Consider the following 12809-nt stretch of genomic DNA (forward strand, 5'->3'; position numbering starts at 1 on the left):
TGAACTTCTTGCTGAAGTGGCCTGAAGGAGGATGTGAACCTCTGAAACACCAAGCTTCTTATTGGGGCATGATCAGCAGTTGTGAATGTGCAGAGTCCTCCAGTGCTCTTGAACTTCGCCATGCTCATGCTCAGTCCCACCCGGGACAATTTGTTTCATTCTCTATTGCTCACATTTACTTTTCAGGTGTCCTAGTAATTGACATCTACTGAACCAGCATTTGTGAACATTAGTGAAGCAATTCTATTAAATTTTCTCTGGAAATACAGTAAATTACAGCAATCCCTATCCATTGTTAGCTTTAAAAGACAAACATAACCTCTGCTTTGCCAAGATCGTTTCCTTTCACCGTTTTCAACTTTACCTGACAGATTAGACTACGATGGTCCAGGTTGTTCAGGGTCCATTGCCCAGCTTAATCTGAAAACAGAAACTGCAAAAATGTAGCCCATAGTTTCTCTTTAAAAAAAAAAAAACAATTAAGGCTGAGCATCTCTGAGTTATACAAAGATCCAGTCTTCCTGTACTTGAGGAACTAAAGTTTTAACACATTTTTCCATTTAGAAAGGAAAATAAAAAGAATGATGTTGTTATAGTACCAACTTGTAAAATTCACAAAAGAGTTCTGGGAACTTTTTGAAACAATGAGCCTTGAAATCAACCATGAATGTCACTTGTGTTAACTGTGTTGTGGCAAGGTTAAGAACATTTTGAAGGGAACTGTTTTTAGAACATATTCTTCTACAAAAATTGACTAAAGTTTCCCACTAAATATGATAGAAGTTTAATATCACATAGCTCACTAAAGAACACACACACACACACACACACACACACACACACACACACACACATACACACACACTTTTTAATGTCACTTCAGTTAGAATGCCACATCGATCTATCCCATATTTTGCTCTCTAGAAGTATGTTTGAGAATTTATAGTGTCTTTTAAATTGAACCCAAAGGTATGCTCTTCAAAACAACAAACACATAAACATGCAAACAAGGATTGAAAAAATAAAAAGGAACAACTAAAAAATCAAAACCAACAACAGCAACAAAAATAAAAACCAGCATTCACCTTAAAGGGCATACAGTAAGAGATGGTTTATTCTGGAGCAAATCAATACACCTTTCAAATATATTAGATGACACACCAGTTAGACAAGTTAATGAAGATATGGGGAAATTCTCTTTAAACCAGAGATGCTCTTTGACAACACTCTTAATTTGATTGGTGGAAAACTAGGATTTTGTTAAGTTAATACATTTCAAAAGGTTTGTTTTATTATTGTTACTATTCTGTTAAAATGATAGGCCCAATACAGCAAAGATCAAGAATTGGTAAGTGTCAGAACACAGTCTAAGAATGGAACATGTGAGAATACTGAATGTTTGTAAGAAAACAATGCAAGATTCTTGTGATCTCAGTTTCTTCAAAAGAGAATTGGTTTTGTAATGTGTTTATTTGATCCTTCCAGGTATAGTGGATCAGAGTGCTTTTACTTCAGCTGTTGTTTTTCATGTGCCTTTAGGGAGGAAACACGTTTTTGTCACATGTCGCTTTTCCTTGTGACTGGACACTTTACTCAGATGACCCTTCTTAACCCTCTGAGCATAAACTGTCCTGTGCTCTGAATAAAGTTGCCCATTGCATGAGTCTTTAGTTGGCCTCATTTTTAGGCTCTATTCTCCCAGGATCATATTGCCAGCTGCAGCAGTAAATAGTTAGAATGGTAAAGAGAGCTCTAAAGAAATTATTATGGTCCAGGTCTGCAACTTTTTATCTTCTCCAACTACTTAATTGAAGAATGTACCACCCTCATAGTAATGAAGCTTTGTTCCATGTTTGATTTAATAAAACATATTAAAAATTTTGTATACTCTGGGGCTAGAGAGATGGCTATTTCAAAGGACCTGGGTTCAATTCCTAGCACCCACATGGTGATTCAAACTGTCTCTAACTCCAGTTCCAGTGGACCTGACACACACACACAGACAGAAAGGAAGGCAAAACACTAAGTGCATATAAAATTGAAAATTTGTTCATTTATTACATTTTCATATATTACTATTAACATTATTTTCTATAATTAGTGGTGTAATTCAAAACACCATTTTCTTTAAAGAATTGTAATTTTTAAAAAAGACAAAGAAATAAGTGTTAGATATTTAATATATGTCCTCCAGTACATTTGAATATTTTTACCTATTTTATTTTGAGATATCTGTATTTTTAAACTTTTATAATTGAACGATCAACACATAAACTAAAACTATTTGCATGATAAAATCAATCGCACCTATTACTCAGCTTCAATAATTATCAGTCTTATCCCCTCTGGTGATACTATTTACAGTTGTGCTTTTCCAAACATCAAATATTTCCCTGAACAAACAACAGGCAATTTGATCATTTTTTTTTTTTTTTTTTTTTTAGAAATCTTCCTGTCAGCATATCTGTGAAAACACCCAGAAGCTGCTAATGATTTTAAAAGGGTATCACAATAAGCTACTGAGAAACATATTGTTCACATAATAAAACAATACTCTCACATTCTAAAGGGACTAGGCAATTGTTTATTCTGGAGCCATTTTCAGTGACCAAAGCCCCACTCAATTTCCCAATGTTTAAGCAGTTGTATGAAGTTTTCTAGTTTGTAGAACAAAGAGAATCATAGCTCAAGGCAACTTTAAAATATATTGGTGGGTTCATCATCGATGCAGTCATAAAAGCATGGGGGAAGCTTTTCTACAGGTCATCAGATGATGTATGATGATATAATTGGCTTTGGATTATTGAAAGTTAGGGGTCTGCTAAGTTATCCACAGGGTTTTTGTATACTATTACAGGGGCTTAGTTCTGACACAAAGTTGGCAAGGAATAGCTATTCTTTGGGGTGGTCGACAGCTAGTCCAAGGTATGGCAAATAGCTTTGTGCCTGGAACATTCCAGTCTCTACACATCACTGGAATTCTAGTGAGTCAGTTAATCTGCAGGTAAGGCTTCTCTTTAGGAGGCTTTGTTCACAATATCCTCATGATTAGATCATTAGTAATTCCTCTAAGTAAAATCCCCAAGAGCTCCTGGGTGGTGTTCCACCTGCTCCCTTGCTGTTTGATGACCCTGTTCTATTTCTTGTTCCTCATCCCTCTCTGACTACACCTTGGAGCTCTGGTCTTTTTCTGAGCCTGAAGCAGCCTCATTTTTCTCCTGTTAGACTATTCTGTACCCTCTATTCTTACCAACTACTACTCTCCTCATTACAACCTTTTCTTCAAAACATTTCACACTTTGTAATTCCATATACATGAACTCACATGGTTTGTCTTCCTATGTACTTGAAGCCACTGACTTAGAAAATACAGGCTTTTTTAATGCAACTTTTACCTAGGAAACTTCTCCTTATGTGGTAAGCATAAGATAAACACTGGAAATGAAGGAATGAAACAATGTCATTATTTCTTTTTCTTCAGAATTCTTTTCTGGACAGACTGGGATGCCAATTTCCCTCGAATTGAATCTGCCTCTATGAGTGGTGCTGGGAGAAAAACTATCTATAAAGACATGAAAACTGGGGCATGGCCTAATGGACTGACTGTGGACCACTTTGAAAAAAGGATAGTTTGGACAGATGCCAGGTTAAAAATATTCTTTTGTATTTTCATTTACTTTCTCCGTGTTTTTAACTGTATTGTTAAGTATTCTAATATATGGGTATCATACAGTGAGACCGTATTTTGTGTTTTAGTAGTTGTTTTTGTTTTGCTTTAGAAAATATTAGATATAGGTCCATAGAGTTAATTACTTTATCATTTGTCTGATTTGCATAACTGCATCACTGGACTCCTTCAGTGGCTTTGATAAATCATTGCTGTACTGACCTTTCTCTAGGTCAGATGCTATTTACTCAGCCTTCTATGATGGAACAAACATGATAGAAATTATCAGAGGACATGAGTACCTGTCACATCCCTTTGCTGTGTCTTTGTATGGGAGTGAGGTATACTGGACAGACTGGAGAACCAACACACTGGCCAAAGCCAACAAGTGGACAGGGCATAATGTCACTGTGATTCAGAAGACCAGTGCACAGCCTTTTGACCTTCAGATATACCATCCCAGTCGACAGCCACAAGGTAGGTGCTTAGGACAAGCCAAACATCTTGAAACATATCCACATGAACTGTATAAGTATGAGTGTAAAAAAATGTTGTAAGTTAATAGTTATTTTATGTTTCTGGTAGCACTAATCTTCATTTAATTAGCTCAGAATTTTTCTGCTTTTCCTTTTAAATTTCTTCATTTAGAATATTATTCTTAGAAAGTAAAGGTTTTATACTGTCTTGAAAATTTTAATCACTGAAAAGAAAGTGTGGGAAGCTTTATAAGATCTTTGAATTTGGAACTGGGGAGACCCAAGCCAGTTTCTAGAACCTGTAACTTCAGCTTCAGAGGATCTGATACTTCTTCTGGTTTCTACAGGTACCCATACTAATGTATGCACCTGCATGCATATTCTCTCTCTCTCTCTCTCTCTCTCTCTCTCTCTCTCTCTCTCTCTCTCTCTCTCTCTCTCTCTCACACACACACACACACACACACACACACACACACACACACAGTTTCTCTCTTTCTCTCTCTCACTCTCTCACACACACATACATGCATACATGTTCACAAGCAGCTAAGTAAAACAACTATTTAAAGACATTCTTAAAAAGACCTTTGCATATGGATCCACTTACAGATGAGGAAGGAAAAGACTAAGGACCCAGAGTCACCATGTAGTCATGAGCTAGCATATTGGGAGGTTGCAGGGGACTGCATGATAAAGCACAAACCATAGGTGATGGCTCTCTCCCCATGTAGCCCACCTGTTGGTTCAGTAGTAGTGACCCTTTGTGTTCTTCTGCTCAGTTTGTGCATGTGCATTTTGGTCCCAAGGCTCACATTTTTTCTTGGATGCCCTGACCATTTGTCATAGCAGCAAGCAGCAGCCTAACCTGTTACACTTCTTCCCCATTCTATGGGCTGTAATATGTGGGATTTTCAGTCTAGCACCACTGAAATACTTTGTTACTATTTTAAGTGTTATGTACAGAATTCTGAGGTGATACCATCTTGCTTGTATAGGAGACATCTCTTATTTTCTCCTTCATGGGCAGTTTTCTGTTATTGATCCTTCTTGTGTTTGGTTCAGATGTTAAGCTTTATTCTGAATTCATGGTATGTTTTGGTGCTGACTAAAACCAGCAGATTTTGTGGTGGAGAAAACCCCATGCCCTCCCTTTGTCTGCAGTATTTGGCCTTCATTCTTTCAGAACAGGATTTCTTCTACCAAATGTATTTGTGTGTAGAGTTTATATACCGTCCCATTGTAGTCTGAGTGAGTCCAGTTCTATTCCTAGTCCCCATCAATTTATCAGTCTCAGTTCTCTATTATCTGTCTTTCTTTGCCTTGTCAGTTTCTGCTCATCCTGGCCTATGCTTTTTTAGCTGTGCTTAGCTGCATTCACACTATACATTGACTGAAGAGTACTACCCCTATTAGAAGTTCAGATGCTAATTGTTCTGCACTTCAAATTATTTAGTAGTATACTAAATTTCAGTAAATCTGAATAAGCAGGTAATAAGGACTCTGACAAGCAATGTCAGGGGTATAATATAGTCACGTCTAAATACTTCATCAACATAAGGATCAGATCAGAGTGTGCATGAAATGTATCCACATAATAAATTAGTTTGATTTTTAATAACTGCAAGATATTATACAGATGAACTTTGTCTCCATAGTTATTAGTATTTAGTAGGGATTGTGATTTTTTTAGGTTTAGAATTACTAAATGAATGATTATGAGAAATGGCTTGGTCTATGTACTGCGTCAAGTCTCTCCCTTAAAGTAGATTTATGCAGACAAAACAGACTCTCACACATCAGTGTAAGCTTTTTTTAAATTTACCGAATGAGAAGGAATTCTATTGTGGCACTTTTTTATATAAGGGAGTGGTGATTTTCTTGTTTGAAGAAAGGTGTTTTTAGCAGGTTTACTGAAATAAAAATGATTTATGTGTGATTTCCCTTACTTGCATACAATGTGTAATGTTTTCTTCTGTGGGTATAATTTAAAGTATTTTCTTCCATGGGTGTAATTTAAAGTATTTTTTCAGGACTCAGGGAAATATAGTCTTTATTTACATTTATGGAATTTCCTAATAACATACAGTTCATTTTGAGTGTTTGTAACATGTTCTACCAACTCTTGCCTCCACTTGTGAGGATTGCAGTGTATCCAGGAACCATTATCTGCACTGTTCATCTGCTCCAGTGAAGCAAAAATACACTATTTTCTGAGGAAGACACAGAATAAGGCCACTGGTTTGTTATTGTAAAGGAGGGAAATACAATGATCTGGTGATGGAGGTTCAGCATTCTCACAGGAAAACAACAATCCCTCATTTCTAGTGCATAATAGTATGAGGACCACAGTGGGATGAGGCCTTTTAAAACATGATGTTCACTGTCTTTTAAAAGAATGAAAGACAGATTTCCCAAATTAAAGAAATGATGATTGCATATACCTTGAGATTCCCAGTATTTCCAAGTAAGGAATTTATACTGCATTGACACCAGTTTCCTTACAAGTGAGCACTCGTATTCATGAATTTCCAGTTCAGGTTCCAGACTTAAACCTATTTGAGTTCATTATGAATCCTAATTTATTATGTGAAAGGAGGAAGAAGTAAAGCAAGGTTTATGTGGGCAGGCTGGTTCATATCTGTACATATCACTTGGGAGACTAAGACAGGAGGAACATGAGCTTCAGGACTGTCTGAAGACTTTACATAGCTTTACCACCAATGATAACAAAGCATAGATATGAGGCATGGAGGAGCAATAGTGAGTATTTTTAAGTCTAAGTTACTGTATGATGGAAGGATTATTTGAAATTATTAGTATATTATTTAAACTCTTTGTGTGTCTTGTCATTTGTAAGCTACAGATGATAATGTGTACATCAATAGACCTAGTAAATATTTTAGCATTTAATAAAATGTATTAAACATGGCTTAATTCAGAAAACATTTTAAATAGTATTTATACATAAACATGTACATGAAGAATTACATTTGTACTGTATAGTATTATATTCATATATAACATAGAATTAAAATATAAAAATGGGATAGGGAGGCTGACTTACTTTTTTGTATTGTCATATGTCATTATAGAAGCTCAGATGTCTCACAATCTGCTATAGAGATACACTAACCAACCAAGAAGGCTGGTGGTGTAACTCATTCAAAGGTTCAAAGAGCAAGATCAAAAGGGAAATGTTGGCATAAATTCTAACTCCAGTTCAGGGATTCTCATGTCCAAGAGACTGGAGCACTATTGATGGGTGGCAACAAAGGAGTGCTGTGCCAACACAAGTGAGAAATGGATCTGCCCTTCCTCCACATTTTTGCTATCCTTGGGTTCTTATGAATTTGTTGGTGTCTCCTGAACTGGTGAAGCAAGATCTTTTAAAATTCAGCATACTGTCTCTGTCCTGTTGTGGGTAGCCAAGCTGCAGGTGAGTCTGGCCACTGCTCTGCCCCCCAACTTCCCCCATCAACAGCTTCTCTCTTTTGCCTGAGCCCACCTGGAACAAGAGTGGACCTGCCCAGACCGGGAAGGCCCAGCCCGAGTCCAGACACACCTCACCCTTGTGCATCCACTGTCCTCTGCTATCCTGCTTCTGCCAGAGTGAGAGCCCTCCGCCTACCACCTGAGAGAGGGAGAGACCCCAACTGCACCCACTGGAAGAAAGGATGGGAAGAAGACAGAGTTAGAGCACACTCAACAACAAAAAGACCAATATGACACCACCAGAACCTAAGGACTCCACACCAACAAGAACTGAAAAGCTCAACATAGAGGGTAACGAAGAGATAGACCTTAAAAATTATCTTATGAAGATGATGGAGACCATTAAAGAGGAAACAAGAAAATCCCTTAAAGAAATAGAAGAAAAAACAAGCAAAAAATTACATGAAATGGAGGAAATACAAACCAAAAAATTCAAGAAATAAAAAAATCCCTTAGAGAATCTAAAGAAAACCAAGAAAAAACAACCAAACAATTCAAACAGTTCATGGTTTGAAAACAGAATTAGAAACAATAAAGAAAACACAGAATGAGGGAATGCTAGAAATAGGAAAGCTGGGTAAATGATCAGGAATCACTGACATTCTATCACCAATAGAATACAAGAGATGGAAGAGAGAATCTCAGATGTTGAAGACTCATTAGAGGGTATACAGTCATCGACCAAAAAAATTCTCAAGTCCAACAAATCCCTAACACAAAATATCCAGGAAATATGGGACACCGTGAAAAGATCAAACCCATGAAAAATAGGTATAGAAGAAGGTGAAGAAATTCAGCTCAAAGGTACAGAAAACTTATTCAACAAAATCCCCAACCTAAATAAGGATATGTCTATGAATGTACAAGAAGCTTACAAAACACCAAATAGATTGGACCACAAAAAGAAGTCCCTTTGCCACATTATAATCAAAACACCAAACTTACAGAATAAAGGAAAAATATTAAGAGCAGCAGAAGAAAACTGTCAAGTAAAATATAAAGGCAGATCTATCCCAATTACACCCTGACTTCTTAATGGAAACTTTGAAAGACAGAAGAGCATAGATAGATGTTCTACAAACTCTAAGGGAGCATGGATGTCAGCCCAGGCTACTGTATCCAGCAAAGCTTTCAATCACTATAGATGGAGAAAACAGGATATTCCTTGACAAAACCATATTTAAGCAATACATATCCACAAACCCATCCCTACAGAAATTAATGGAAGGAAAACTCTAATGTAATGAAGATAACTATGCTCAAAAAACCATAGGCAAAAGATAATCCCAGTTTACCAAACACCAAAAAAAAACAAGTGGGGAAATCTACACACAATAACACCACCACCAACAAATCCAAAACAAACAAGAATCAACAATCAATGGTCATTAATATCCCTCAATGTCAATGGTCTTAACTTGCCTATAAAAAGATATAGGCTAACAGAAAGTATACGAAGTCAGAATCCTTCCTTCTGCTGAGTACAAGAAACACAACTCAACTTCAAAGATAGATGGTACCTCAGAATAAAGGGTTGGGAAAAGATTTTTCCAATCAAATGGATCCAAGAAACAAACTGGTGTAACAATCCTAATATCTAACAAATTAGACTTCAAACTAAAATCAATCAAAAGAGATGAAGAAGAGTATTTCATACTCATCACAGGAAAAGTACATCAAGATGAAGTCTCAATCCTGAACATCTATGCCCCAAATACAAAGGCAGCCACATTTGTAAAAGAAACTTTACTAAAGCTCAAATCACACATAAAACCTCACACACTTAATAGTAGGAGATGTCAAAACCCCACTCTCACCACTAGATAGGGCAACCAGACATAAACTTAACAAAGAAACAAAAGAACTAACAGATGTTATTTTTACACAATTGAATTTAACAGATATCTATAGAACATTCCATCCAAACACAAAAGAATATACCTTCTTCTCAGCACGACATGGAACCTTCTCTAAAACTGACTACATACTCAGCAACATAGCAAACATACACAGATACAAAATAATTGGAATAACGCCCTGTATCTTATCAGACCACCATGCTTTAAAGTTAAAATTCAACAACAACACAAATTGCAGAAACCCTACAAACTCACGGAAATTAAATAATGACCAATTGAACCATTCCTATTTCAAGGAAGAAATGAAAAAAATTAAAGACTTCCTAGAATTCAATTAGCAGGAAGACACAACATACCCAAACCTATGGGACACTTTGAAAGCAGTGCTAAGAGGAAAGTTCATAGCACTAAATGGCCATATGAAGAAAGTAGAGAATAGTCACAGTAGAGAATTATCAGCTCAACTGAAAGCTCTAGAACAAAAGGAAGCAAACTCTCCCCAGAGAAGTAGACACCAGGAAATAACCAAACTGAGGGATGAAACCAATAAAGTAGAAACTAGGAAAACACTAAAAGACTCAATGAAACAGAGTTGGTTCTTTGAAAAAATCAACAAGATAGACAAACCTTTATCCAAGCTAACCAAAAGGTAGAGAGAAAGCATGCTAATTAATGAAATCAGAAATGAAAAGGGGGACATAACAACAGATACTGAAGAAATCCAGAGAATCATCAGGTCATACTTTGAAAATCCATACTCCACAAAATTCAGAAACCTAAAGGAAATGGACAATGTTCTGGATAGATATCACTTACCAAAATTAAGTCAAGAACAGATAAGCAAGTTAAACAGACCTATAACCCCTAATGAAATAGAAGCATTCATCAAAAATCTACCAACCAAAAAAAGGCCAGGCCCAGATGGATTCACTGCAGAATTCTACCAGAAATTCAAAGGAGAGCTAATACCAGTACTCCTCAAATTTTCCACACAATAGAAGCATAAGGGACATTGCCAAGCTCGTTCTATGAGGCTACAATTACCTTGGTACCCAAGCCACACAAAGACAAAACAAAAAAAGAGAATTACAGACCAATATCCCTCATGAACATCGATGCAAAGATATTCAACAAAATACTGCAAATAGAATCCAAAAACACATCAGAGAAATCGTCTACCTTGATCAAGTTGGCTTTATCCCAGGAATGTAGGGATGGTTCAATTTATGAAATTCCATCAATGTAATGCACCATATAAACTAACTGAAGAAGAATAAACACATGATCCTCTCACTAGATGCTGACAAAATCCAACATCCCTTCATAATAAAGGTCTTGGAGAGATCAGGAATAACAGGAACATACCTAAACATGATAAAAGCAATATACAGCAAACCAACAGCCAACATCTGACTAAATGGAGAGAAAATCAAGGCTATTCCTCTGAAATCAGGGACAAGACATGGCTGTCCACTCTCTCCGTATCTCTTCAATATTGTACTTGAAGTCCTAGCTAGAGCAATAAGACAACAAAAGGAGATCATGGGGATACAAATTGGAAAGGAAGAAGTCAAACTTTCACTCTTTGCAGATGATATGATAGTCCACATAAGTCATCCAAAAAACTCTACCAGGGAACTACTACAGCTAATAAACACCTTTAGCAGTGTGGCAGGATACAAGATTAATTAAAAAAAATATCAGTAGACCTACTATATACAGAAGATAAATGTGCTGAGAAAGAAATCAGAGAAACATCATCCTTTACAATAGCAACTAACAAAATAAAATATCTTGGGGTAACACTAACCAAAAACAAAAAAAGACCTGTAGAGTAAGAACTTTGAGTCTTTAAAGAAAGAAATTATAGAATATACCAGAAAATGGGAAGATCTCCCATGGTCCTGGATAGGTAGGATCAACATAGTAAAAATGACAATTTTGCCAAAATTAATCTACAGATTCAATGCAATTCCCATAAAAATCCCAGCACAATTCTTCATAGACCTTGAAAGAACAGCACTCAACTTTCTATGGAAAAACAAAAACAAAAACAAAACAGGATAGCCAATATAACCCTGTACAATAGAGAAACTTCCAGAAGCATCACCATGCCTGATTTCAAGCTTTATTATAGAGCCATAGTCCTGAAAACAGCTTGGTATCAGCACAAAAAAAGACAGGTTAACCAATGCAATTGAATTGAAAACCCTGATATTAACTCACACACCAATGAACATCTGATTTTTGACAAGAAGCTAAATTTATACAATAGAAAAAAGAAAGCGTCTTTAACAAATGGTACTGGCATAACTGGATTTGGACATGGAGAAGATTGCAGATCGATCCATATCTATCGCCATGCACTAAACCTAAATCCAAATGGACCAAAGACCTCAACATAAATTCAGCCACACTGAACCTCCTAGAAAAGAAGTTAGGTGGCACCATTGAACAAATTGGTACAGGACACCGCTTTCTAAACATAACACCAGTAGCTCAAACATTGAGATCAACAATTAATAAATGAGACCTCCTGAAACTGAGAAGCTTCTGTAAAGCAAAGGACACAGTCAGAAAGACAAAACGCCAGCCCACAGAATGGGAAAATATATTCACCAACCCCTCATCTGACAGAGGGCTGATCGTCCAAAGATAAATGAACTCAAGAAGCTGCACCAAAACACGAAGCAATGCAATTAAAAGATGGAGTGCAGAACTAAATAGAGAATTGTCAACAGAGGAATTCAAAAATGGCTGAAAGACACTTGAGAAAGTGCTCAGCATCCTTAGGCATCAGGGAAATGCAACTCAAAACCACTCTGAGATACCATCTTACTACTGTCAGATAGGTAAAATCAATAACACCAAAAACAATCTATGCTGGAGAGGATGTGGAGAAAGAGGAACTCTCCTCCATTGCTTGTGGGAGTGCAAACTTGTACAGCCACTTTAGAAATCAGTATGGCGGTTCCTCAGGAAAATGGAAATCAGTCTACCTTAAGACCCAGCAATCCCTCTCTTGGGCTTTTACCCAAAGAATGCACACTTATACAATAAGGACATATGTTCAACTATGTTCATAGCAGCATTATTTGTAATAGCTACAACCTGGAAACAACCTAGATGCCCCTCAACTGAAAAATGGATAGAGAAAATGTAATATATTTACACAATTGAATACTACTCAGCAGAAAAGAACAATAGAATCTTGAAATTCACAGGCAAATGGATGGAACTAGAAGAAAACATCCTCAGTGAGGTAACCCAATTACAAAAAGATAAACAAGGTATGTACTCACTCATTTTTTA

General features: G+C 36.6%; 1 protein-coding gene across 1 annotated transcript in view; it reads left to right on the forward strand.

The window, feature by feature from the left end:
• The window catches only part of LOC100773941 (low-density lipoprotein receptor-related protein 1B), a 1050824-nt gene that overhangs the window by 394811 nt on the left and 643204 nt on the right, over positions 1–12809 (forward strand). Inside the window, exons 24-25 of the mRNA XM_035447074.1 lie at positions 3482–3646; positions 3900–4144. Of these exons, the coding sequence (XP_035302965.1) occupies positions 3482–3646; positions 3900–4144 (410 nt within the window). The remainder of the gene's footprint in view (positions 1–3481; positions 3647–3899; positions 4145–12809) is intronic.

The sequence above is a fragment of the Cricetulus griseus genome, chromosome 6 (assembly GCF_003668045.3).
Source record: "Cricetulus griseus strain 17A/GY chromosome 6, alternate assembly CriGri-PICRH-1.0, whole genome shotgun sequence".
Lineage (NCBI taxonomy): Eukaryota > Metazoa > Chordata > Mammalia > Rodentia > Cricetidae > Cricetulus > Cricetulus griseus.